The sequence below is a fragment of the Canis lupus genome, chromosome 8 (genome assembly GCF_048164855.1).
Source record: "Canis lupus baileyi chromosome 8, mCanLup2.hap1, whole genome shotgun sequence".
NCBI lineage: Eukaryota > Metazoa > Chordata > Mammalia > Carnivora > Canidae > Canis > Canis lupus.
Window position 1 is genome coordinate 62,474,144 of NC_132845.1, and position 25,496 is coordinate 62,499,639.

The following is a 25,496-nucleotide window of genomic DNA, read 5'->3' on the forward strand; positions in this document are numbered from 1 at the left end:
AGGAGAAACCCGCTGTGCCAAGTGCAAAGCCATTGGGAGGCTTCACAGCAATTACCACAGATCCTTTACCCAAGGTGACTTCCTAGTAATTAAACCTCGGTCATCCCCCCATTAATTAGCGAGGCTGGCTCTGCTCAAGCACAAGTGCAGCTTCTGAAGCCAGGAGCTTCTTGGTGGTCCCATCTGGAGCTGATGATGGGGAGCCCTCCAGGGCCTGCGGATGGCCTGGGCAGCACAGGATCCCCGGTGGCCGAGGGCATGGTGAGAAAACTCCAGGCCTCAGAGCGGGTTGGCCCAGCTTGGAGCCCTGCCCACCGCGACAGGGGCAGGAGCTCCTCGTCCTCAGGCTGAAGTGCAGGCCCTGTGGCACATCCTGGGCTGGTAACCAGGACAGGCCCAGGCCAGCAACCACCAGGTTCCTAGCAGGGCTTAGAGCAGGCAGGGTCATGTCGGCTAGCTTAAGATGAGCAGATGCAGTCAGGGTGACTTCCTGGAGGAGGTGAAGGGGACAGGGAGCCTGCCTTCCAGGGAAACCCACTGGAGACCTTCCGCCAGCTCTGCCCTTTCTGACCTACGGCCTTGAGCCCATCACCCTCCAGCTCCTGGGGGTCTCAGGCACATAGCAGCATCCAGAGGCGTCACAAGGATCAAGCTGGATCCTGTGGGGCCACAGCGAAGTGCTGTGTGGGTTCAAGGCCATATCACCAATGGTGGGGGCTCTACTAGCTGCGCATCAACACACTCCACAGCTGCCACAGGGCTACACAGAGGGCGCAGGTTCTGTGCATACAAGGGCTATGGGACTGACTATGTGGCTGAGGGCAGCTGGCACAGGGAGGACAGCCCCACAGCCCCTCATAGGCATCTGAATACGGATCCTAGGTCTTGTCTGCACTGCCTGCATCTCTGCGGGCAGCCTGGGGCCGGCCGCGTTCTCGCTCTTGGTGCCAGAGCAGAGCTCCTTCTGGCCTCTCTGCCAGCACGTCCATCCTCCTGGCCACCTGCCCTGCCCTCACCTGCCCCTTATCCATCACACAGTCTGATGGTCCTGGCTGGGCCCTGGCGGACGTTGTTATTCTGGAGCAGAGAGCCTCTCCATCAGAACACAGGCACAGAGCCCTTGATGAATCGAGTCATCAGACTATGAAATCAAAGGGGTAATTGGCGGCTCTGACCCTATGCTCCTCCCTGTGTCTCTCAGCCAGCCCACTGAGGATGGATCCGCCAGCAGGAGGAAAACCCGTTCCAGGAGGCAAAATTCACTGACCAAGGATCTGAGGTGATATTTCACCCCTGTCAGGGACTGCACTGCCTTTAATGGATCTCAGATGTCCACTGGGAAAAATTAAATTTTGGTAATAATGCAGCTCGACCTTGGAGAAGGTAACAGCCCCTTTGCCCACAGATATCAAAATGCTGCCCTTTCCACAGTCCGTAGACTCTGACAAGTAGACGGGGCTCAGGTAATGAGGAAGTGAGCCCAGACACCTGCCATCCTCCAGAAGGGGAAAGTTCTATGTACCTGCTGTGAGCTTGGTGCCAGGACCCCACACCAGGTGCCACATATACCTTACCCAGCATAGTATAGTCTGAGCAGCACCACAAGGCAAGTCTTACATCACCCTTCAGTGGGCAGGAGCAGGGGATCTTGGGTGGGGGCAGCTTCTTCAAGGCCACATGGCCCATCATGGGTATCAAGAGAGCTCTGACCTCAGGCTGTCTGGTGAAGTAGGGCAAGAGGCTACAGCTTTCAGGTGAAGTCACCTTAACACAGCGTGTTCAGGAGGGACAGCATGAGTCCTGGTTGTGATTCAGGGCATCACAAAGTCGGTGCTCTGACCTCCCCCTTATTCCACCATTCAATTGCTTATATAAACGTGAATGAATAATTCACATGATGGTTTGGATTAAATAAATAAAAGATGTGCCTTTTGCCTTGGAAATGCCACTGCTCTGATGCAGCCTCTTCTCAGAGTGAGCTGAAGCTTCCTCTGGGCAGGGTTGGGTGGCCTGTGCATGTGGCGCTCACAAGATGCTCCCTTGGGCCCCACTGACCAAGGGCCAGAGACCCCCTTGGGTCTTTGGTGACTACAATCCTGCATGTACCTGCAGGTACCCCATCAGTTGCCCCCAAGGCCGGGCCTGCTGGTGGGGACCACACGTGGGCAGGACCAGCAGAGCAGACAAGTGGCCTCATTGGGTCTGGGGAGAGATCCCAGACTGCTCACCCCAGACCTCACTTGCTGTGTGCCAGCATCCCAGGCATCACCAGACACTTGGGATGAAGACCTCGTGCCCAGCCTCCTCCACGCAGGCCCACACTCTGGTGGAGGATACATCCAGCCCTGATTCAACCGCAGCCTTCTCCTGTTCCCCAGTGCCCTCAACCCTGTCCTCCAGCTGCACACACCAGGGGAATATGCCCTCCCACCACTGTCTTTCCTCTCTGGGCCGCCCTTGCTCCTCCTCTCCTCGGCAGCCCCTTGCAAAGCTTTGTAGGAGTCCTTGGTGAGGGACAAGGAAGGCCGATGAACAAGTGGGCACCCAAGACAGAACATGGTCACCCAGAGCCCAGACGTGGAGGGTGGGCAGGGATGCTGGGGGCCAAGGATGGATGCCAAGGTCAAGGGGCCAGGCCACCTGCTCTCTTACATGGTGTGCAGTCCCAGTCAGGCCCGTTGGTGGCCTCTAGCCATGTCCACAGGGGCCACTGGATGGCTCTGACCTCCATCCCCTCCTAATCTATACCCAATACCAGGCTCCTCCCAGAGTCACAGAAGGCAGCCGAGAAAGCCTGTGGGTACAGATCAAAAATAAAACACTTTCCATCTCTCCCTTATATAAAGGCTTGAAGGAGAGTGCGTGTTACCCCTGAGAGCAGAGATGTCAGGATAAAGGAGTGGGCACAGAGCTCTGGAGAGCCAGTTCAGTCTGAAATTCAGGGGTTTGATCCTAGAGGGATGGGGAGAGCAGGTGAGAAGCAGACAGGTGGAAGGCTGGACTCTCCCTACAGAAAGCCTCTCCAGGGTCTCAGCTTGCGGCCGCATGGCCAGCAGAACCTGACTGGGTCTCTACTAAAAGTGCATGCAATCCTGTGCTTCAATTCCCTTCTTATCAGTTTGCTGGGTAGAGTGCAGGGCACTGGGTGGGCAGGGCTGTGCCCCATGGGACTGCTGACCCAGGCTCGGGATGGAGGCTGGGCCCCCAGACCTCGCAGACAACTGGTGCATAGCCCTTTGCTTGAAGCAAACGTCCCTCATGTGCCGGGGCCTGAGTGTGCCAGCGAGGTGGCTGGGTCTGACCCTGCACTGTTGCCCAATCCAAGCTGGCCAGCCCAGCCTTGAGACTATTCTGTGGGACAGACACATCTCCACCCCAGCACCTTTCAAGGCAACGGCTCCCTGTTAATGTGCTTCCCTGACCCGCATCTCAGAGGATTCTCACAGCAGAACAGGTGCTGTCTGCTGGTCAGCATCCTGGCCACTCCAGTGGGAAGTCAGCCCCTTCACAGCAGAAGCAGCTGGTGGGGGGAAGGGTGGAGCCCCACATGGGGCAAAGCGGGAACTTTGATGTGAGGTTGCTAGGGTCCCAGGCCTTTCACCTTGGTTATTAGCAAGCTCAGCCTGGCCATGGTGGCCCAGTCAGGCCCTCTGTTCCTTGGATTCCAGTCCTGTGTGAGATGGCCCAAGTCCTCTGGACAGAATTCTGAGCTCTGAAGCTCCGTGGTGAGAATTAAAACCCTCTTTGAGGCGCTTGGGTGGCTCAGTGGGTTAAGTGTCCAACTCTTGATTTGGGCTCAGGTCATGATCTCAGGGTTGCAGTCTTGAGCCTGCGTTGGGCTCCATGCTATCCACAGAGTCTACTCAAGATTTTCCCTCTTTCTGCCTCTCCCCCCACCTCATGCATGCTCTCTCTCTAAAATAGTAAGGAACATCTAAAAAAAAAACCCATGAAACCCTCTCCTGTGGCCATTGGGCCTTTGCCTAGTGGCCAGCCCCAGTCTTTCCAGTTGCACCTGACTGGCTTTATTTCATGCCCCAAAGCACTACTCTCCTCCTCACCTCAGGGCCTTTGCACACCCCTGGGGCAGCTCCTCCTGTTTCCTAGCTGACTTCCACACATCTCAGCTTCAAAACCACAGCTCTGGAGTAGATCTAGTCTCCTGCCATGTCTTCAGTGTACACGACAGCATCCACTGTAACACGACAGAGCATTTTAAAAAGCTCCTTTGTGTCACAGTTATCACACCAGCAGACTCTTAAGCTCAGCATAGGTGAGGACTAAGTCTTTTTGTCGCATGGCGTCCCTAGTGCACCTCAAGAAGCCTAGAGCACAGGAAATGCCATTCCTCCATAAATCCTAAATCATAACACCTAGAAAGTCAGTGTGAACAAAAGTAATCCCATGTACGGGGCTTCCCTGCGGACGCAGTGGATGGAACACATGCGCCTGCCCTTGTACGAACATGTTCACCTGAGCTCCCTGCTGCCACAACTGTGGGATGGAGGGGAGGCAGCAGCAAACCAGAGGGGTAGGCACAGTCTCAGAAGACGAGAAGCAGATGCAGAGAGGGACACGGCTCGGCAGACCTGGGGGCATGGGGAGACCAGCTGGAACTGGGGCTGAGGGACCGTCCAGAGGCGCATGTCTTTTTCCTGGCCCCTCAAGGGGTGACTGGGCCTCAGCACTGCTGCAGCAAATGCTGGCACCCGGCCCCACAATGCCTGTGCTGGATGCCCCAGGGCTTCACTGCCCTGCGCCCTGCAGCAATGGGGCTGAGGTAGCAACAGGGGGATGGCAGACGCCCAGAGGCGGCCAGATCAAGGCCCGTGGCCAGGCTCACACCCAGGGGAAGGGCTGGAGGGCCCCCTGGCCCACATCAGCACCCAACTTCCTGAGAAGCTAAGGGGTGGGGTGTTAACTAGCACCCATGCCTGTGGTGCACATGCACCTGCACAGGGAGGCGGAAGCAGGGAAAGAAGATCCTACTCCACATGCCTTAGGAGTGTGCCTGTGCACCCTTAGCAGGGCTCAGCAGGAATAAGTCACAGTGTGCTGGTGGACATAGTGGGGTCTGAAGCAGCCTTTCTTCCCCGCCCTGGGCTCAAGCTCCCCTGTGTCCAGCACATCAGCCCCAGGGGGGATGCCCTGTGGCCCCCTGCCTACTGCACACCCACAAGAAGCTCCTGAGAGGCTGGCTCAGCACAACAGCCTGGAGGGGAGGAGGCGTCCAGAGCAGCAGCAACAGTGGGCAACCCCTGGAGGTGATGCCATCACAGATGCACAGGGAAGTGTTCGAAGAGAAAGCTAAAGTCAAGAAGGGGCTCCCCAGTGGGGCCAGGTTCCAAACAACCCAAGATGGGGGATAGCAGAGAAGAGATAACAGCAGAGTTTCTGGGAGCCTGGAATCCAGCTCAGCAATTTGACAGCTCTTCAATTTGAATAGAAGGGGGAAGGGAAATAACTGAGGAGACCCCCCCCCCTTCCCCGGAGGAGATCCCGGAGGGAAGGACTGTCTCCAGGCTGGGCAGGCATAGCAGGACTGCACGTGGAGCACTGCAGGGAGAAGATGAGCACTCAATAATCCCCTGCCCTGCGAATGGCCCTGTGACCCTCCCTCCCTTGGACAGAGGCCTGGGGGAAGGCAGAGGAGAGGAGGGCGCACAGGGCAGGGGAGCCAGGCACCTGGGCTCAGGTCGCTGTTGGCTGAGCCGTCAAAGGTAGGCAGCCCTGCTCCTGCAGTAGTATTTTGTTTAGGAGCTGGAAGTGGCTTTAGAAATTTTCCTTCAGGGACTCAGGACAGAGCCATTTTTCTTGCTGAAAAGTGAATAAAAAACACTTAGCCAATGCTAAGAATTGCAGGCTTAACCAACAACAAACAGCATTAATATCTCCCCATTAGAAACAGCAGCCCTCGGAGCCCAGGCTGCATCAGGCAGCTGTTTCTAATGCTGGTGCATGCCAGGGCTGCTCCAAGGGCACTGTGGGAAAGGTAGCGGGGGAGGCCAAGACCAGCCTGAGTGGAAGGAGGTGGTAGGGTGAGGCCCAGGGGCAGTGTAGTGTGTCCTCCACTTTTCTGAGAGGCTGGACAGCTGGCTTCCAGCTCTGCTCCAGGCCATGAGGCTGGTACATGTGCCCTGGACCTTGGACCCAGTGCCCTCATCCCTGGGTGTCCCCGGCACCACACCTCTACAGCCTGGAGGGGTCTATGGGGCAGAGATGGCAGCTGGCACGCCCTTGGGCATCACACAGGTGCATGGCAGTGGACAGCAAAGGCAGGGCTGCCAATCACCCACCTCCCAAAGCTCACTGACCTCGGATCCACAGCCTACTCTCTCAGCATGTCCCTGTGGAGGCCGAATGGCGGCCCTGGCTCCCAGGTGGGGAGGATGAAGCCCAGAAAAGGGGTAGGACCACTGTGCAGTGCTGGCCCCCACTGACCGGGACTGGTCTGTCTCTGGGATGATGCTCCCTGCTGGCTGCCCCTGGCCAACTTAAATGGCCAGGGGCCTGGGCAAGGCCCTGTGGAGCATGAGGGGCAGGGAAAACAGTGTGTAGCAGCCCCTTTGGCCCCCATAAGACACCAGCAGCGAGGCCAGACATTCCAGAGCCAGGCCACCTGGCTCCCAGGTTTTGAGTCCTCCCAAGGTCTGGGAGGCATATCCGGCTCCAGTCTTGGCAGTGGATGTGAGGATGGGTGAGAGGCAAGGGCAGTGTCATCCTCTGCTATGAACAGGCTCTGGGTCTGGGGGTCAAGCTACTGAGTTTGGTTTCTGCTTCCATGGATTCAAGAAGCTGGTGGCAGAGCTGAGGGAGATGCCTACTCGGTGTCCAGAGACAAACACATGGTGGGGACAGCGGTCCCACAGGTGGGAATCAAGCTGTGGGATGGCACCGGGAGGCCACACAGGAACAGCTATTTGATGTGGACGCACAGGGTTTGGAAAAACTAGGGTGTAACATATGTCTTTACATATCTGAAGGGCACACAGGATGCAAGCAAACATGTTCTGGGTAGGTCCCTGCAGCTGAACAAAGACCAGGGAGGGGACACCAGGGTGACGCCAAGGGCCCTGGTGCTGAGCCCACGCCTGACCTCAGATGGACAAGTGCCCTGCACCCATGCATGTTGAGATGTTAGCGGCCTGAGGGTGGTGCTGCAGGTGCCCTATCCATGCTCCTCACCACACAAGACCAGCTTGGGGGCTGAGGGACCTGGCTAGACCTGAGGTGTCCCTGTGGGAAGTGCCCCCAGGCCTCCCCAGCAGGTGCACAGGGCGGTGCAGGCTCAGCTCCGGCCCAAAGCTGGGCCACACTTCCGGGGCTAAATTATTCATGTCTTGTGACTTCTAACTATTTGTTTTACATTTTAAAATATTTCAATAATTAAGCATCAGATATTGATGCGATTTTATTAGTGACTGTGGGAGCCAACACTACAGGGCTGTGACCGTGGGTCTGGGTCTGGGTCCTGGCTGACCATATGGAATAGGGAGGAAACACGTCTGCTGGCTGGACCGCTGTCCCAGGCAGGCCTTCTGTGGGTGCCAAGCTTTGGGGATGTGTGCAGAACAGGGCCGCCACTCTGACGCGGTATAGCATCCCAACAGGCTCCTTCTCAAGGCTGCCTTCCCATCCCAAATCCAAATTGCAGGAGAGGGGCCTGGGAGCCTGGCAGGCATGAGGGGCATGCAGGCAGTGTGGAGATGCCAGCCAGGGGGCTCCAGGTGCCCACTCTGACTCCCTGCACAGCACTCAGGGAGGTCTTTCCACAGAAGGACAAGGCAGACAGCACTGTTCCCAGCTGTGGGCTCCAGCGACCAGTGGATGGGCCCCTTCCACCCACTACACGCAGCCTTTAGCCTTCCTAAGGAATGAATGGTTTGCTTAAGCTGCCTTGTAGCCGGAGGGCCCCTGGGACAAGGTCTCTCCATTATGAGCCCATGTTCCCCTGCTGGGCCGGAAATTGCACGTTTTACACAAGAGAGAAGACATTCGCCCTGGAATTATATGCAGATGAGCAGTGTGTGTGCCTACTGCCGGCTGCCTGGCAGACGCCCGCCCTGGGTAAGCTTGGTGCCAGCTTTCAAACAGGGGCATCTCTGTGTGATTAACGGCTCACTTCACAAGCAGCTTGTCACCTTGCACAAAAATGATCTGAAAAGACACCAGCAATTACAGCCCACCAGATTATGGGGTGGGAGAGTCCCGGGGTGACAGGCGGGAGCTCATGTGATATCATATTCCCGGGAAGGCTCCCTCCCCCACCACTGAGAACAGAGAGCAGTCGAAGCCCCAGAGGATGCCCACCCCCCTCACCAGGAGCCTGGCTCCCCACCCTGCTGCCTCTTTTGGGAATGGAGGACCAGCTGAGCCTTGGTGGAAGGCCATGGCCGGCCCCTTGTCTGGGCAGCTGACAGATGTGGGGTCAGACCCAGAGAAGGTCAGTGCCTTGTTCACTGTCACTCAGCCAGGGTGTGGAGAAGCCAGATGTTCATGCCAACACTTTAGGGTGGGATGGGTCCCCCAAAGGCCACCAGGCAGCACCAGCACTGCTGTGAGGTGCCACCTTGGGTGCAAAGTCTGCCTCAGTTGCTTAAGCCTTCCAGCCAGGCCACCAGCATGCCCCCCCCCCCCCCAGGATCCCAGTGTCCCAGTATCCCTGCTTAAACTCACAATCCTCTGACTTTATTTCACTTGTTTGATTGTTTAGGGTACATTTCTTCCAACTCAAGCACACACCCCATAAAGGCAGGGTCCTGGGCTCCAGAAGGACCAGCTGGCCTGCATGCTGAGGTCTGTGAAATGTGCACCCTCTGGAGACTTATTGCCCTCCACGTGCACTGGCTTATCTTAAGCTTTGTGAATACCCAAGAAGCATCACCCTATCTCCCTTTAATGGGCAGGGAACCAGGGATCAGTTAGAAACAAACTGCCTGAGGCATGTACTCACATACTCGCATGTGCACACAGGCATATGTGCACACACACATGCTCGCACATGCACACACTCATGCATGCACATACATGTACTCACACACACCTGCCAGAGGCAGAAACCATCCAGAGAAGAAAAATACACAACAGCTACATCACATCACAACCCCCCCGAGATGCAAACCAGAGAACACCATTGCTGAACAAAAGTTTCCGGCAACTTCTTGCCACATGCGTCCCAGTAGGTGGCCTGCTGGGCTCAAGGGGCAGTAGCAGCCTAGGCCACCAGGTGGGACGGCCTGCGGGTGAAGGCAGCAAGATGCCAGCAGCCGCAGCAGGCTCGCTCCCACTCCATTCTGCACATTGTGTGCCTAATTTCCAACAGTGGGCTCACAGAAGCCAAGTCCCTGGAAGGCGAGCTTCCTCTCGGAAGAGGGAAGAGCCTCTCAGAGCTCATCTTTTATTGACGGAGTCATTTTCAAGTCAATCTGTCTGCTTTGGGCAAGACAAGACTTTAAATCTTTCTTTCTCTCCCTGCTTTTGAGATGTGGCAGTCTATTAAAACCTGCTAATGTATGCGGCCAGGCTGACAAGGGAAGAGGATCGAGCACTGGCTCAGCAGCTGGAGCCACCCAGAGACACAAGGGTCTATCTGCAGGAGGAAAGGCTAGGGGAGGCAGAGGGCAGGTAGGGGGCATCGAGTTAGCTCTCTGGGGACACAAGAGGGTGAGGATACAGGCTGCCCTCAGGGCCAGGCTCCCTGGAAGGTGGGGTGTGGGGTGAGGAGCATGCCAGAGGCACAAATGCACATTCCTAAGAGGGAAGGAGTGCTCTGGGGCGGCAAGCACCTCACTGTCAGGGGGAGAAGCAGCAGGTGGAGAAGCAGCCAGGACTATAGTCCAGTCCATCTCAACTCTGCTAGGCACAGCAGGGGCAGGGTTCTCCCTGACAACAGGTGCCTCATAGAGCACCTTCCCACTGTCAGAACCCAGAATGAAGTGCTCGCCCTTTCCTGGGTCCAGCCACGGGAGCCTGGAGGTGTAAGGGACTGGCCACAGCAACCGCAAGTGCTTGGGAGTGCAGGGAACTGGTCACAGCTGCCACAGGTACCTGGGGGTACAGGGGACTGGCCAGAGTAGCTGCAGGTGCTTGGGGGTACAGGGGACTAGCCACAGCCGCCACAGGTACCTGGGGATGCAGGGGACTGGCCACAGCAGCCACATGTGCTTGGGGGTACAGGGGACTGATCACAGTGGCTGCAGGTGCTTAGATGTACAGGTGACCACCACAGCAGCCTGAGTACAACCTTCCTGTACCACAACAGCAGCAGTAGGATGTGAGCTCTCACAGTCAGTGGCCTCAGGGACAGGGACTTCAGAAAGGCTGGTGAGTTATTTACTCAGTTAACAAATATGTGTGAAAAATGAACTGTGCCTGGTATCATTCTAGGCTTAGGACACATGGTGTGGACAACATAAAAGCCCCAGGTCTAAGAGAGTTGTTTCCATAGAGGGCACAGATAAAAATATATACAAGAAGGGCAGGGTGGTCTCCAGAGGTAGTAGACACTATGGAAAACCAGAAAGCAGGGTTGAAAAGGGGCTGCAGTGTGGTGGCTGGTCACAGTATACCTCCGGGAAGCAGGGAACAAGTTGAGCACAAGGCAGGCAGGAGACAGCCAGTGGTAGGAGGCACCTTGGACCTTTTAAAAAAAGTGACATTTTGCTCTACATCAGATACTAAAACATACCTTAAAGTTACAATTATTAAAAAAAAAATACAGTAGAGGTAAATGAAATAAACAAAAAACACAAATATAGATCCTGTTATGTATCAGAACCTCACAATGACAGAGGCATGTCATAAACCTGTGGAGCAAGGAGTGATTATGTGATAAATGGGAGTTGGGCAACTGCTCAGTGATTTGGGAGGAGGTTGATTTAGACCCTGACCCTCACTCGATACACCAAGATAAGTTCCAAGTAGATCTTTAAATGTGAAAAATAAGCAAAAAAAATTCCCAGAAGAAAACAGAATTATTTATCAAATCACAAAAGGACTTTCTAAGCTTAAAAGCAATGGAATTAATAGAAGAGATTCCAAAAACAGTTAAAACTTTCAATATAAAATAATCAAATAAGAAACTAGAAGCTTCTACACAAATTGAGTAAGAAGACAATCAAGCAGCATGGATTTGGGGAGACCACTGTGGAAGGAGCAGATAAGACATTCTTCCTTGTTAGTGAGCAAAGGAATGCGCATTAAAACGAGGTACCATTTTTATCTAACATTTTAAAAAATTGTGCAGTAAAACTGACATTTTTTGGCGTACAGATCTGCAAGGCCGCCATATCCAATATTCAGGACAGCTCTGTCACCCAACAACTATCTGCCACATCTGCGACACCTGCAACCTCGCCTGTTTCTTGCCCTCTGGGGTGTCCCACTTCAGGAAGCCTGCAGTGCAGAGCCCATGGAGTGGTTCCTTCCCCAGCCCCAAATCCCTGAGGCCCCTCCACACACCCAGCCGGTCAACAGGTGGTCACTCTGACGCGGAACAGAGTTCCACCAGCAGACATACCACTTGTTCTCCACTCACCCGTTAAAGGACATTGGGGCTGTTAATGGTTTTTGGTGACTATGTGTGACGCTGCTAGAAACACTTGCGAGTTCCAGTTCCAGGAAAGATGAAGGTGCTCAGGCTGGAGGGAGTGTCCAGAGAGGCTGCAGGGGGCTGAGGACGGCACCAGAGTGCCAGTGGCACCAACCCCAGTACCCTCAGTGCAGAAGTCCCCGCGCCAGCCTGGGGCAGGGGGTGTCTTCTCATCCAGAGTGCGGTGCATCTCCCCCTCTGGTTGGAGCTCCTCTGACTTCTTGCCTCAATGCTCTGTAGTGCTCAGCGTTAAGGATCCTTTACAGTTTGCTGGACTCACACTTGGGAATTTCATTTGCTCAGAGTGATAGAAATGGCATTCTATTTCTGATTTCAGTGTCATGCATCTGCTGCTTGTATGTAACATACAACATACGTGCTTATTACACACATATACATCTCATATCGCATAAAGTGTGTTCAGCAAGGCTGCAGGACACAAGATCAACGGGACCACAGAAAATCCATGCTGAACTCATTCACCAGTTTTCATGTTTGTTTTTGCGTGTGGGGATTTTATACACAGCAGTCACCTGCAGGGGACTCTGCTGCCCCCTCCCTCCCTGTCCCTGTGCCTACTCTTCCCTGGTTGCCCAGACTGGGGCTTCTGGCCACGTCCACTCAGGGGGCCAGACCACCTCTGCCTTATTTCTGGTGCTGGGGAAGCAGGGCCTGTGGCCACTGGATCTGGTGTTTGGTGGGGGAGTGCTTGTGGACACTGTCAGGTTGATGCAGCCCCTCTCTATTTACTTTGCTCAGTTTTCCTGAGTGTTGAATTTCATCCATTGGTTGGATCACACTGATGCGGTGGGTGACATCAACTGACATTTGAGTCCTGGAATAAATACAGCCCGGGTGGCTCAGCGGTTTAGCCCCGCCTTCAGCCCAGGGTGTGGTCCTGGAGACCGGGTATCCAGTCCCATGTCAGGCTCCTACATGGAGCCTGCTTCTCCCTCTGCCTGTGTCTCTCTGCCTCTCTCTGTCTCTCATGAATAAATAAAATCTTTTCTTTAAAAAAGAATAAATACAAAAATAAGTTCCTATAGGTCTTGTTTTCTGTCTTGTCACTGGTTTTCAAATTAGGGTCATAACTGCTTCATAAAAGAAGTTAAAAAGTGCTCCGTCTTCACTTTTCTTGAAGAGATTGTACAGAATTGGTGTTAATTGTTCTCTGCTTGGCGAAGTTTACGAGTGAAAGCTCCCAGGCCTGCAGATTTCTTTTTTGGGAGCTTCCTGAACTGGACTGTTGGGGCTCCCTGCTTCAAAGTGGGTGAGCTTTACAGTCCGCAGTCTGAGTTTACCAAAGTTGGTTGCTGCTGTTTCTTCGGATCCTAGTGCCTCTGCCACCCATGGGGGGCGAGAGGCATGGAAGCCTGGGCTGGATGCAGTGAGCACTGGTTGCAGACAGAGGGAGAGAAGTCCTCTGTGTGCTAGCCCAAGAAGGAGATGGGAGGAAAACTTTTCCTACTCTTATCCCCTTGTCGTCTGGGTCCTTGGCAATGAATCCCGTAGCCGCACCCCACGGCACTGGCCTTCACACTGATGCAGTTGTGAGGAGTGCACAGCAGAGGAGGGAAAGCAGAGCCCTGGGTTTCTGGCCAGGGAATTCAGAGAACCAGGAAATGAGGGGGATCCGGAGAGAGGACCTCAGGGCATGCCTGGCACCCACACAAAGCACCACACAAAGCTGAGCAAGTGTGGAAGCTCAGCTCTCAGAGGGCATGGGGACTGCCCACTTGATCCACCTGTGTGGACCACCTGCTGAAACCAACTGACTGGGATTAACATTCCCCACAGGACCTGCAGAAAACATCCAGAATTAAGCAGCATCTGAAGAACCAAGAAAATACTAACCTGCTGGGAAACACATGGCCAAGAAGTGCCACCCCAGGATGCCAGAGATGGTAAAATCCAAGCAAGACTCTACAGATGCCCAATGCGGACTTTGCGTGTCATCATCCACTCAGAAAAAGTATCTACCACTGCAACTGGCTGGAGAGAGCATGCCAGTGTATAGGTCCCCTGTCACCAGACACTGATGCTCTCTTGTCCCTTGATTTTAACTTACAAACACCACTATCTGCGATCTGAGTTTCTGACGCTCTCTCACACCGAGGACAGGTTATCTGAATAACTGCAGATGGCTCATCAGAAGTGTGGAGGCCAGAGGTAGAGAGGCAATGTTGATTGACAGAGCCCCCGACCCAGAATTAGCAAGACTGAGAGCAAGACAGGGGTTACATGGAGGGAACCCCAGGAACCTGGCACCAGCACACTTACTCTGAAAGAAATGCCCCAGGAATGGACAGCAGGGGGGAATCTTGGAATTTCAGGAATGAAGAGAAAGCAACAGGAATTCTAAATGTCTAGGTCAAAATTCTGAACCGTTTTTTCCCTTTTATGCTCTTTAAAATATGTGTGACAGCGCAAAGCAAAAATTCTAACATTTCAGGGCAGAAGCGCTCTCAGTGTTTGTGGAGGAAATGACCCATGACCGCTACTACCCTGGAGGAAGGTGGGTGGGGAAGCTTGTCACGGGAAGATCTTGACATTTCAAGAGGTAAAATAGCAGGTACAAGTGCACTGTGAGAAGTGAAGTGTATGTATTGTAATCCCTAGAGAAGTTACTTTAAAAAAGTATTCAAAGAGATACAATGAATTTAAAAAACCCTGAGATATATCAAAATGGGACACTAAAAAATGTTCAAATAATCTGTAAATAGGTAGAAACGGGGAACCAGGAATAAAACGCAGAGAGGGCAAGCAAAACTAATCATAAATGGCAGGCTTAACTCCAAATGCATTAAAACATTACATTAAATATAAATGGTCTAAACATACTGATTAAAAGAGAGAATAAACCTCCCTATCAGGTGCACACAGAACATTTACTAAGATAGCTCAGGTACTGGCCATCAGACAAATCTTGAATTAAAAAACAAATTATATAAAGTGTGTTCCCTAAATTTAATGGAATTAAACAAATCAGTAACAGAAAGCCATCTGGAAAATCCCCAGACATTTTGAAATTAAAAACACACTTTTAAATAACATGTGAATCACAGAGGAAATTTAATTTAATTCAATTTAATTTCCTCTTAAAGGAAATTTGAAAAAATTTTGAACTAAACAAAAATGAAACTACAACATACTTAAATTTGTGGATGCAGCTAAAGTAGTACTCAGATGGAAACTTATAGCATTAAATGTTCATTTTAAAAAACAAAACAAAACAAAAGATCTCAAATAAGCAATCTCACTTTCCAGCTTAAGAAACCAAACAAAGGGGATCCCTGGGTGGCGCAGCGGTTTGGCGCCTGCCTTTGGCCCAGGGCGCGATCCTGGAGACCCGGGATCGAATCCCACATCAGGCTCCCGGTGCATGGAGCCTGCTTCTCCCTCTGCCTGTGTCTCTGCCTCTCTCTCTCTCTCTCTCTGTGACTATCATAAATAAATGAAAATTAAAAAAAAAAAAAAAAAAAGAAACCAAACAAAGGGCAAGACAAAGCTAGAACAAGCAGAACAAAGGAAGTAACAAGGCGATGAGCAAAAACCAATAAAATTGAAAACAGAGGAACCATACTCAAAAATGAATGAAACCAAAAGGTAGGTCTTTGAAAGACTAATTAATGGATACATCTCTATTAAAGCTGACAAAGAAAAAAAAATTACCAAAATTGGGAAGGAAAGAGAGGGTAATTGCTACAAACTTAATAGAGATCATAACATTAGTAAAAGAGGGGCGCCTGGGTGGCTCATTTGGTCAAGTGTCTGCCTTTGGCTCAGGTCATGATCTCAGGGTCCTGGAACTGAGCCCCACGTGTGTGTGTGTGTGGGGGGGGGGTCTTGCTCAGCAGAGAGTCTGCTTCTCCCTTTGCCCATCCTCCCCTCTCCCTCTGCTCATGTTTTCTCTCCCACTTTCTCTCTTAAATAAAAAAAATCTTAAAAAAATAATAAAAATAAAATTAGTGAAAGAATAGTACAAATAATTCCTGTGATAAATTTTACAACTTAGACATAAAGGACCAATTCCTACAAAAACTCACAAACTACCACAATTCACCGGAGAAAAACCAGATAATGTGACATTCCTATGGTCTTAGTCCACAGAGGCTACTGTTAGAGAACGCCAAAGACTGGGTGGCTTATCAGCATGAGCTAGTTGAGATGAAGGTGCCAGCAGATGCGGGGGTCTGGTGAGGGTCCAGTTACTGGCTCACGACAGTGTCTTCTCACTGTATCCTTACATGGTGGAAGAGGTGAGGGAGTGCTCTGGGTCTCTTCTGATGGCAGTGGTCCTATCCACGGGGGCCCCACATGTATGACCTTGTCACCTCCCCAAAACCCATCTCCTAACACCATTGCACTGGGGATGAGGGTCTCAATATATAAATTGTGTGTGTTGGGGGGAACACTACACATAAAATGGAAGAATATACCATAGCCTAGGGGAATTTATTCCAGGAATACAAGGCTGGTTTGAAATCAAAGCAATCAAATTGCTTTCATAAGCAATCCTCCATGCTGACAGTCTAAGGAATTAAGTACATATCTCATCCAGAGAAGGATGTATGAAATTCAATATCCAACATGGTAAGCACTCTCAGCATATGTAGAGGGGACTTCTTCAACTTGACAAAAGGCATCTACACATAGCTTGCAGCTCCGGCAGTGGGGACAGACTGAATGCCCCCCAGAGAGGAGGAACAAGCCCGGCATGCCATCACTCACCAGCATTCAGCACTGCGCTGAAGTGCCAGCCAGGGAGGATGGCAAGAACACGAGGCACCCAAGTTTTACAGGAAAATATAAAACAGCCCCTACTCACAAATGCCACAACTGCAAAGAACAAAATGAACAAAATTAAAACAAGACCCTCCTGAAATCGATAGGTGAGTTTTGTGAGGTTACACAAGACCAACCATACTTTTAAAAAAAGCAAGATCAAGGGCAGCCCCGGTGGCTCAGCGGTTTACCGCCGCCTTGGGTCCAGGGCCTGATCCTGGAGACCTGGGATCGAGTCCCACGTCAGGCTCCCTGCACGGAGCCTGCTTCTCCCTCTGCCTGTGTCTGTGCCTTCTCTCTCTCATAAATAAAAAAAATCCTAAAAAAAAAAAAAAAGATCAATCAGAAACAGTAATCACTCACACACACACACACACACACACACCCCTCCAAGAATTAAAAAAACAAGGAAACACTTTAACACTTAAACACTTTTCTAACAAAGCACGTCATGGGTGTCTTCTGTGCAGGGAATAAGGAACCAACTGCTGATGAAAGAAACCCAAGGAAGCCTGAGTCAGGGGAGACCCATCGTGTTCTGGGTAGAAACACTCACCACCTACAGGTACCGTTCACCCCAAACTGATCTGCAGATGTAATAGAATGCCCATAAAAGTGTTGGCAGGATTTCTATAGATAAAGACAAGCTGAATGAGATATTTATATGGAAGGGCAATGGGACGGGAACTGGCAAGGTGCTCATGAAGAGGAGGTGCAAGTTTCAGGATTTATGGCACGGATGATGTGTGACAGCAATGAAGGAACAGATGAGTAGGGCAGAGAGACGGAAGACAGGGTGCAGGAGGTTGTCCACATAACTCAGCCGGCAGGTGTGACCCCAGGCGAGGGTCACTCCATGGAGACACAATATGCTTTTCCCAGCTAACCCTGGAACATCAGATGTTCACATGGACCCCCCTCGAAAATCACCTCAACTTAAACCTCACATCATATGCAAAACTCAACTCTAAACTGGTCCCAGATTTAACTGTGTCAATAGAAAACTCTTGGTAGGAAACATGAGAAAAAGTGTCTTGACCTTGGGTCAGCAGGGTGCTCCAGTCATATGCCCGTGAAAGGAAAATACACCATCCAAGCGCAAATGAAAAATGTTTGTTCGGAGAAGGACACTGCTAGGAAATGAAACCCCCTGAACTCAATACAAAGAAAACAATCCAATAAAGGGAGAAACTGGAACAGAGACCTACCCCAGAGGATGCAGGGACAGCCAGGATGCCGCAGGCACTCTTCTTCTAACAGTGGGGAAGTGTCAGGTAGGGCAGGAGACACTGCACTGCACACACAGGAGAATCACCCCTGTAGCAGTGGTGCCTGAGGGGACACACGGCCAGGGGCCACATGCCGACACTGTGGGACAGTGGCCAGTTTTTAGGAAACCCAGGGACCCAGCAGTTCCTGCCAGGAACGTGCCCCAAGAGAATGGGCTAATGCTCCCACAGGCCCCTGCGTGGTGGTTTCCTGTCTCCAGCAGTTCAGTATCCACAGTATCCAGGGTATCTGGGTGCATCTGACCCCGTTCTGTAAGCTCAGGTTCGATGTCTGCTATTTAAAGGCCTCTGTGGTGTTTTTCAGATCCATCCTGAGTATGTGCTACTCAGGCACTGGCCAGCAGCTTCAGACCCAGGCCCTCCCTCTCTTCTTGCCTGCCACCAGGCCTGGTGGGTGAAGGCTGTTCTGCAGGGTGGGTGGGTCAGGAAAGCTCCCAGTGCCCACCTTGGGGGACAATGGGAGAGCTCATTTGGGGTGGGGGGTCAGAGGTGGCTGGAGAGACCCCATGTTGCTCCCTGGATTCTCTGAGCATGTTGGGTCTTCTTTCTCTACCCAGATTGCTCCTTGCCAGCATCATGCAAGGCAGCGCTTGCTGCGGCCCCACACAGGGTTGGGCCCACGTGGTGTGGGCAGGGGGCAGCTCAGGTGACCCCCACCTGGAACACTGGCCCTTCTCCCCTCCTACTTGGCCCACAAAGCTCAGCTGAGGCCCTCTGCCCTGGCCTGGGGAAGCTGCCCAGCTGCCACAGTCTGCGCTTCCCTCGGCCCTCTGCACCAAGAATCTCCTCTGAGCCCCCTGATTCCCCGGTTCTTCTCTCCCTCTGTCCTAAGGGCAGGGACAGGCCCTGCTGACACCTGTAGGTCCAGCAGGCACCCAGCATTGCCAGCTAATGGGAGGTGTGCCCCAGCCTGGGGAGCCACGGCGAGCCCACCCTGTCCCCTCTGTGCTGGCACCATACCTTCACATATGTATGAGCCAGTGGACGTGTGGGGTGGCTGGCTACCTTGCCCGAGGGCACGGGCGTGGCAGAAATTCAGACAGCCTGTGCCTCCTGGAGCCACCCACTGCTCCCAGTACCTACATAGTCCATCTTTGGCCCACGACCCGTGGCCTTCCCACACCCTGCCAGCTGAGCCAGCACTGGCTGAAGCAGGGAGGAGGCTCTTTACGATTCCACAGAGAGGATGTAGTGGCTAAGGGAAAAAGAAAGCTGCTTTTTGTGCTCCAGTCCACTCCCCCAGGCAGAGCGGGTGGGTTCCAAGGAGGAGCGCTAGACACCCCCTACCCTGCCCCACCCAGGGACACATTGGGATCGGCTGCACCCACACAGCCAGGCAGTGATAAACTCCATCACTTTGACTGTGGTGCTGTCAAGATTTAGTTATCTCAATATTAACGAATCACCTAATTAAGCTGTAATTAATAATCTCCCTGGCCCAGCCCGGGTTGGCAGGGGGCCTCGCAAGGAGCCAAGAGTGGGGGTGGGGGATTTATGGTTCCGCCCACCCAAGGGGCTGGGCCCTTGCTGTGGGGCCTTCAGCAATTCTTTTGTCAAAGATGCACAAGAACCTCAGCGCAGCTCTCCCCTCAGAAGCCCAAGAGCAGCTGGCGAGGGTGGGTGGCTGCTCCCCTTCCCTGTCCTGGCTAGCCGGAGGGGACCTCCTCTTCCTGTTCTGCAAAGCAGCTCTCCTTAGGAGGCCCAGCCCCCGCTGCCTGCCATGGGGTACCTGATCTACCTGTGAGCTGTGTGCAGCAGACGAGGACCCGTCTGGACCGTCAGCACCCTCTCTGTCACCTGCAAAGGAACTGGCCACATTCCTACAAGGTCTGTCGGCCTGTGCCAACCCTGGGGTACCTGAGGGCGGGGTGCCCCTGTCTGTCTTCTGCTTCATCTCTGGCCTTCCGTTGGAGGCCAGACCAGGGCAAGCTTGGCTGCTCACTCAGAGGTGGCAGGGCAGGCTGGCCTACAAGACCCGGGGGCATTTGTTGGTGGCTGAAAGGCCCTTGGGGCCTCACTCTCTGGGGCATGTCTTTGGGGTACCCAGACACTCTGGTCAGGGGCCCACAAGTGCTGAGGCTTCTGCAACGGGTGAGGGGTGAGAGGTCACAGGTCACAGCCCAGCAGCCTAGCCCCATGCTGCTGCAGCCACGTGCACCAGAGATGACTCAGGAGGCCCGGGGAGGGCATGTGTGCTGACAGCCCTGAGCCTTGCAGGCATAAAGAAATGACCTTGGCCTCTGGAGAGGCCAGCATCTGATCCCCATGCTCCATCTGTGTGCCCATCATCCATTCAGCAATGCTGTTGCCAGCTGTCTACCTGGGCACTTAAGTGCCATCCATGAGGCACCTGGCTATTCTAACATGCCCCCTTAGGGCTGAGGCTACTGACTGGGGCTGGGATCCCACGACGACACTTGCCACATGGCCTCACCTGTTTCTTTTGCAAACACAAGACAAACATCTGGTGAGAGGCCGTGAGCAACCACACGTTGCAAACCCAGTGGAGGTTCTCATCTCCCACTGAGCTTCCTGGACCTCCTCCTGCTCTGGCAACGGTATGGTCACCTCGTGCCCTGAGGAGGGATGTGGTGACCCCCTGCTTCCCACGCACACTCCCAGTCAGCTAGCCAGCCACTGGGTCCAGCACAGGACCTCTTGGCACTGGGCAGCCCCCCACCCCAGGTCCATGAGCTTCCCAAGTGAGGCTCTGGCCTCCATCTCCGAGGACCAGCCCCAGTGCCTCGGTGGAGCTGGCACTCACTCATCTTCACAAGCCTGACTTGCACACATTTGGGTTTTGTTTTTTTGCCAACTCTACATGCACAGGACTTAGAGAATCCAGTGGCAGAGACAAGGGTGTCTCCTATTCCCTTGGGGCATCGACTCCACCAACAGGCTGGTTACTTCAGTACGAAGCCAGCTTGTGGAGGAACCACAACAGTGTCGGGGCTCCTGGGTCAGACAGCTTAGTCAGCACCTACTGCCCTCTGCCTTCTCCCAGGATGTGATGCCGGGAGACCCCACACTGTCCTGACTGCAGCCACTCGGGCCAGACCAGGCAGGACACCAGGATTTTCTCCCCCACACGTTCTACTTCCCTTGCTTTCCTCTTTTCCCAGTGGCTTTGCTTTCTGGGTACTCATGACCAATATGGCAAAGCTCCCTGCAGGGTGCCCACGTTGGAGTACCCTGACCGTTCAGTGAGAGTCATAAGCTGCAAGTCAGGCACACAGGTGAGGAAAGCTCTGGTCTACACCATCTCTCAAGACACTGGACACTACATTCTGCAACCTCATCTATCTGAAGCAGTTCCAGAACCTTCTGACCAGTCTCAACCTGCTCTGGCTGCTCTCGGACAGACTGTCCTGGGTCCTCCTTATCCTCCGGAGCTGGCGCTTGGGCTCCCGCATACACATCTTCCTCCCTGGTTCCTGCCCTCGTTCATAGGAGCATATCCTCCACTGGCTTTGTGAGAGAAGAGATATGGAGGCAGGATTTTCTGGATGTTACACATCAGAAACGGAACAGAACTCCTCCCTCAGATGAGCCTGGGTGTGGGGCTCGCAGTGAGCGGCCATCAGGTCCTTCAGGCCCCAGGAGCCTGGCCCTTGGCAGTGGCTTTCTCGCTCCCCAGCTGTGGCTGAGAACAGTGTAGCCTATTTTCTCCCTCTCCGGGAGCTACAGGTCCCCTTTTCCCTGCGTTCAGAAGTCTCAGGATGACACGTCCCAGCATGCCCTCCCCCACCAGCCACGAGTGCTCTGGGCCCCCACCGTCTCCTGAAGCCACCAGACCAACCACAGATGCCCCACACCCCTCCTGCCTTCATTTGGCCTTCTGCTCTCCTGCTCACATATAGCCTCCCAATGTTCTAAGTTTTCTGTTGAGAGCTTCACTTTACTTTTGGTGTTTTTAACTTCCAAAAGGTCATGTGTTTCCTCTTTGAAGCATTTTTTAAAGTAACACATCCTCCTTTGTCTCTGAAGACATTCGTGTACAATCCCTCAAAGGTTTCTGCCAACTTGTGCTGTTGTCGCCCTTGGGGCCTGATAGTCCTGGGGCTCTGCTTCAAGGTGGAGAGGGCTCTCTGGGTCCCACTGGGGACATGCCTGGCAGTCTGGGAGGCCTCCTGTGTCAGATTCCTTGACGGGACAACACCCAGAGGGTGTTGTGGTGGGTGAGGGGAGGGAAGGGTGGGCTGGGGGTGTGGGCAGGTCTTAGGCATCCCTGGCTACTGCCTCTGTGTTGGTTCCAGTGTTTCTGTCCGGGGACCCCCTGTGGGCCTGACATGGAGCCCAACGTCCTGGGTCCCTAACAAGTTCCTGGGGAGGCACTGCTAGCATGGGGCCTGCTCTTTGGGACTCAGGCTCTAAGAGAATGACCTTGGTTTTGTTCCCTCTTTCCATCGTTGATGGGGAAGAGGCCTCTGCCTCCTGCATGGTGCTAGATGGAAGATCCGGGAGTCAAGACCTCTTACTATACCCTCCACAGGGCCCTCACCCTCCCACCCCCGGGGTTTAGGGGGCTCCTGGCTCCACCGATGCCCATCCTCCAGCCACCCACCCACCACCTTTCCCGATTCCCAGTTTGCTGCAGGAGCCTCCGTTGGTTTATGTCTCCCTTAAAAATGAAGAAACAAAACCCTCCAACCTCCTATAGTGTGCCCGCTGGCCTCAGGCGCTTTGAGAAAGACTTACCCCAGGTCAGGCCGAAGGGAAAAGCAAACAGGACAGGGAGGGGGCTGCATCTAAGATCCCCTACATGTGGAGGACAAGTTCCAGGCAGGACTTGGCATAGCGAAGGGAGACGAGGTGGCTAGCACCCTGTCCCCCCATGGGAATAAGAGGACCCACGTGAAAAGGACGTCGGGAGGGTCTTCACTCAGGAAGAGCAACTCAGGAATGCAGGAGGGAAATGTTGAGGAAACAGCCACCTTGCCCTCCAACTCGGATGGCCCAGTGACCTTGCCAGAACTAGGCCAGGAAGGGACAGGCAGGAGCACCTCTCCAGAGCACCCCACCCCCACCGCCCCAGCTTGGCTTCTTCACGGCCCTCCCCCTGCACAGTGACCCCGGGCAAGCTGGCCCAGCCTGCCCAGACACTCCCACCTTTGCTGGGGCCACTTTTCCCTGGGCTGGCAGGGCAGTTCCAGCACAGGGCTAGTGGGAACAGCAGTGCTCAGGGACTGTTACCCTGGTTTAGAGGGCTGCAGGGTATGGGGGAAGCCTGTATTGGAAAAGGCAGCTTCCCCATCTGCACTCACCCTATGCCGCAGCTGGCCTCTGCGCGCAGGCTCTGGGTTCTGTGAAAGGTACTTAGACCCGTGAAAGATGGTCCCCATTTCCACGGACTGCTGGATCGCTTCATGATTAATGGGACCCGTATAAACCGAAAAATGGCATTAATCTGTGTGAGGGGGGCTGGAAAGAGTTCAGCTACTCGCTTCCGTGCTGCTGGAGTCACTTCCTGCCATGACCTGTAGCCCACAGGGTGCTCAGTCCCGGGCCCTCCTGGGGGCCCCTGCCCATGAGATGGCAGACAGATGCAGGGGTGAGGGGCCTACCTGCCACCTCCTTGGATGAAGGCAGACCTGCAGCAGCCTCCAGGTTGGCAGGGACCGGGCCGCCACGCTCCAGGGTGCGCACAAGCTCCCGTAGCTGCTCGCACTCCTCCTGCAGCCGGGCCTGGTCTTCGCGGAGCCGCTGCTTTGCCACGCTGGCCGGGTTCATGCTCATGTGCAGCACTTTGGTTCTGCTCTGGTCGTAGTTGCCCTGCAGGACCACAGGGCAGGTCAGCAGGGCCTGGACCGAAGCTGTGAGGCTTTTGTGACGGACGGGGGTGCCTTAACACCTGAGCATGAGGCCAGGGACTGTTGCCCCCTCCCCAGGTCTCTGTGCCCTGATCAATAAGGAGATGGTGCCATCACTCTCCTCAAGGAGTGGTAAGGAATGGCTGGGGGAGAAAACCTGGAAAAACCCACTAGAAGGCCCTTCAGAATGCTGCAGGTGCTTGGGACACACGAGTCCCTCTGTCATCTTACACAACAATTGTAGAAGTAAACCATGTGGGACATCTTCAAAGCACTATACTTTCAAACACTACTGTCCAATATTCTCATGGCTGGGGGCCCTTGCTCCCAACGCTCTGCTGCTCAAGGTCCACAGATTTAAGATACAACACAAAACTTAGAGAAAGATTGTTTAGAGAGTTCAGAGTCCCCCCAGGGCAATGCCCCATGTCCCCATAAGGACCACTGCAAGGGCCCTGGCTGCCAATGACTTACCAATGTGGACACTGACCTTGCTCACCTAGTGAACCTACCTGCAAATGCAACCACTTGTATCTATTTTAAACTAAACACATGTTCACGTGGATGCCCACCTCCATACCTGGTTATTGGTCTAGCATCCACATGCAGCAGGTAAGTACAGGCCCTTGTGCCTCTGGTTTCAGCTCTCGACTTCCTGCTACTGAGGTCAGCCCCAGTCCCACTTTGAGGCATTGTTCCAAGCATGTGAAGGTGATTCTCTCACACTAGGGAGTCCACCGTAGGCCCTGACCTGGTTGGTGAATGATGTTGAAATTATGTACACTATCAATGTTCACCGTGCACTGTTAGATGCAGTGGGTTTTGACAAAGGTACAGTCATGTGTCCTGGCCCTGGCTCCATTCTCACCACCTCCATAGTTTTGGTTTTTCCAGAATATCATTAGCTGGAGTCTTCTCAAATGGGCTTCTTTCACTTAGCACTATCCACTAAAGGCTCCAACATATCCAACACATGGCTCGCTAGCTCATTTCTTTTTAGTGCTAACATTCCCTCATACAGACGCACCAGTTTGTGAATCTGTTTACTTCTGAGGGACACCTTGGCTGCTTCCAGTTTGGGCAATTATGGATAAAACTGGGGAAAAGGCCCGTCTGTCCCAGGGAAACAAGGTCAGCTCTGCAGTGCTGCCAGAGACCAAGTGAGGCCCGACATCTATGCCGTGCTCAGCAGGTGTGTGGGGAATGAACCAAAATGTCAGACTGACCCGGGGCCCTGACAAGTCATGTAGCCTGTGGCAGGCGAGCACGGAGGCGGGACCACCTGGCAGATGCCACGATGCAGCAGTGATGACCAGTAAATGGTGTGGGGTCAACGGGATGCCCAGATCACCAAGACCTCACACACACACACACACACCCATGCCTAAAGGATGGCAAATTTATAAGCAAAGGTAAAACCACAAACAGTGTTAGAAGAAAATATAAGAGAACATCATGTCCTTGGGGCAGACAGAAGTTCCTGAAGCAGGTTCCAAGGTGTTGGCCAAATGTGAACACATCAGCACGCTGGACTCAGAGAAAATAAGACCTTCCATTCGTGGAGAGTGAAAAGGCACCTGGCAGAGGGGGACATTTAAAATATGAAACCTGACATGGGACTCATGCCCTGAATACATAAAGAACTCACACAAACAAACAAGACAAAATCAGGATAATTCAATTTTTAAAATGGGCAAAAAATGTGAACACTTCATAGAAGTGTCTAAAAAGCCAACAAAGCAGGAAACAAAGCTCAAATTAATCGTCAGAGGGATGCCAATATAAACAGCAGTGAGATACTCGTGTTCTTCCCGAAACGCCCTGCCAACACCCAACAGATAGAAGACACCGGGCATCAAGGGTAGAGCGTGGCCAGAGCTCGTACTGCTGAGAGCAGGAACTGGCATGGCTGCCCTGAGAAACCCACTCGGCAGTGTGTCTTCTTGGGGAGAGTGTGTGCATCCTATGGCCAGTGACCTGGAGTCTTATACAAACGTCCACCGGGAATCAGCACTGTCCATG

At 53.3% G+C, this 25,496-nt stretch overlaps 1 protein-coding gene across 11 annotated transcripts in view; it reads right to left on the minus strand.

Annotated features, from left to right (window-relative positions):
• The window catches only part of MAD1L1 (mitotic arrest deficient 1 like 1), a 353,832-nt gene that overhangs the window by 50,906 nt on the left and 277,430 nt on the right, over positions 1-25,496 (minus strand). For all 11 annotated transcript variants that reach the window (XM_072836729.1, XM_072836726.1, XM_072836727.1 and 8 more), the window contains one exon: positions 23,229-23,436. In XM_072836729.1, coding sequence (XP_072692830.1) covers positions 23,229-23,436 — 208 coding nt within the window. The remainder of the gene's footprint in view (positions 1-23,228; positions 23,437-25,496) is intronic.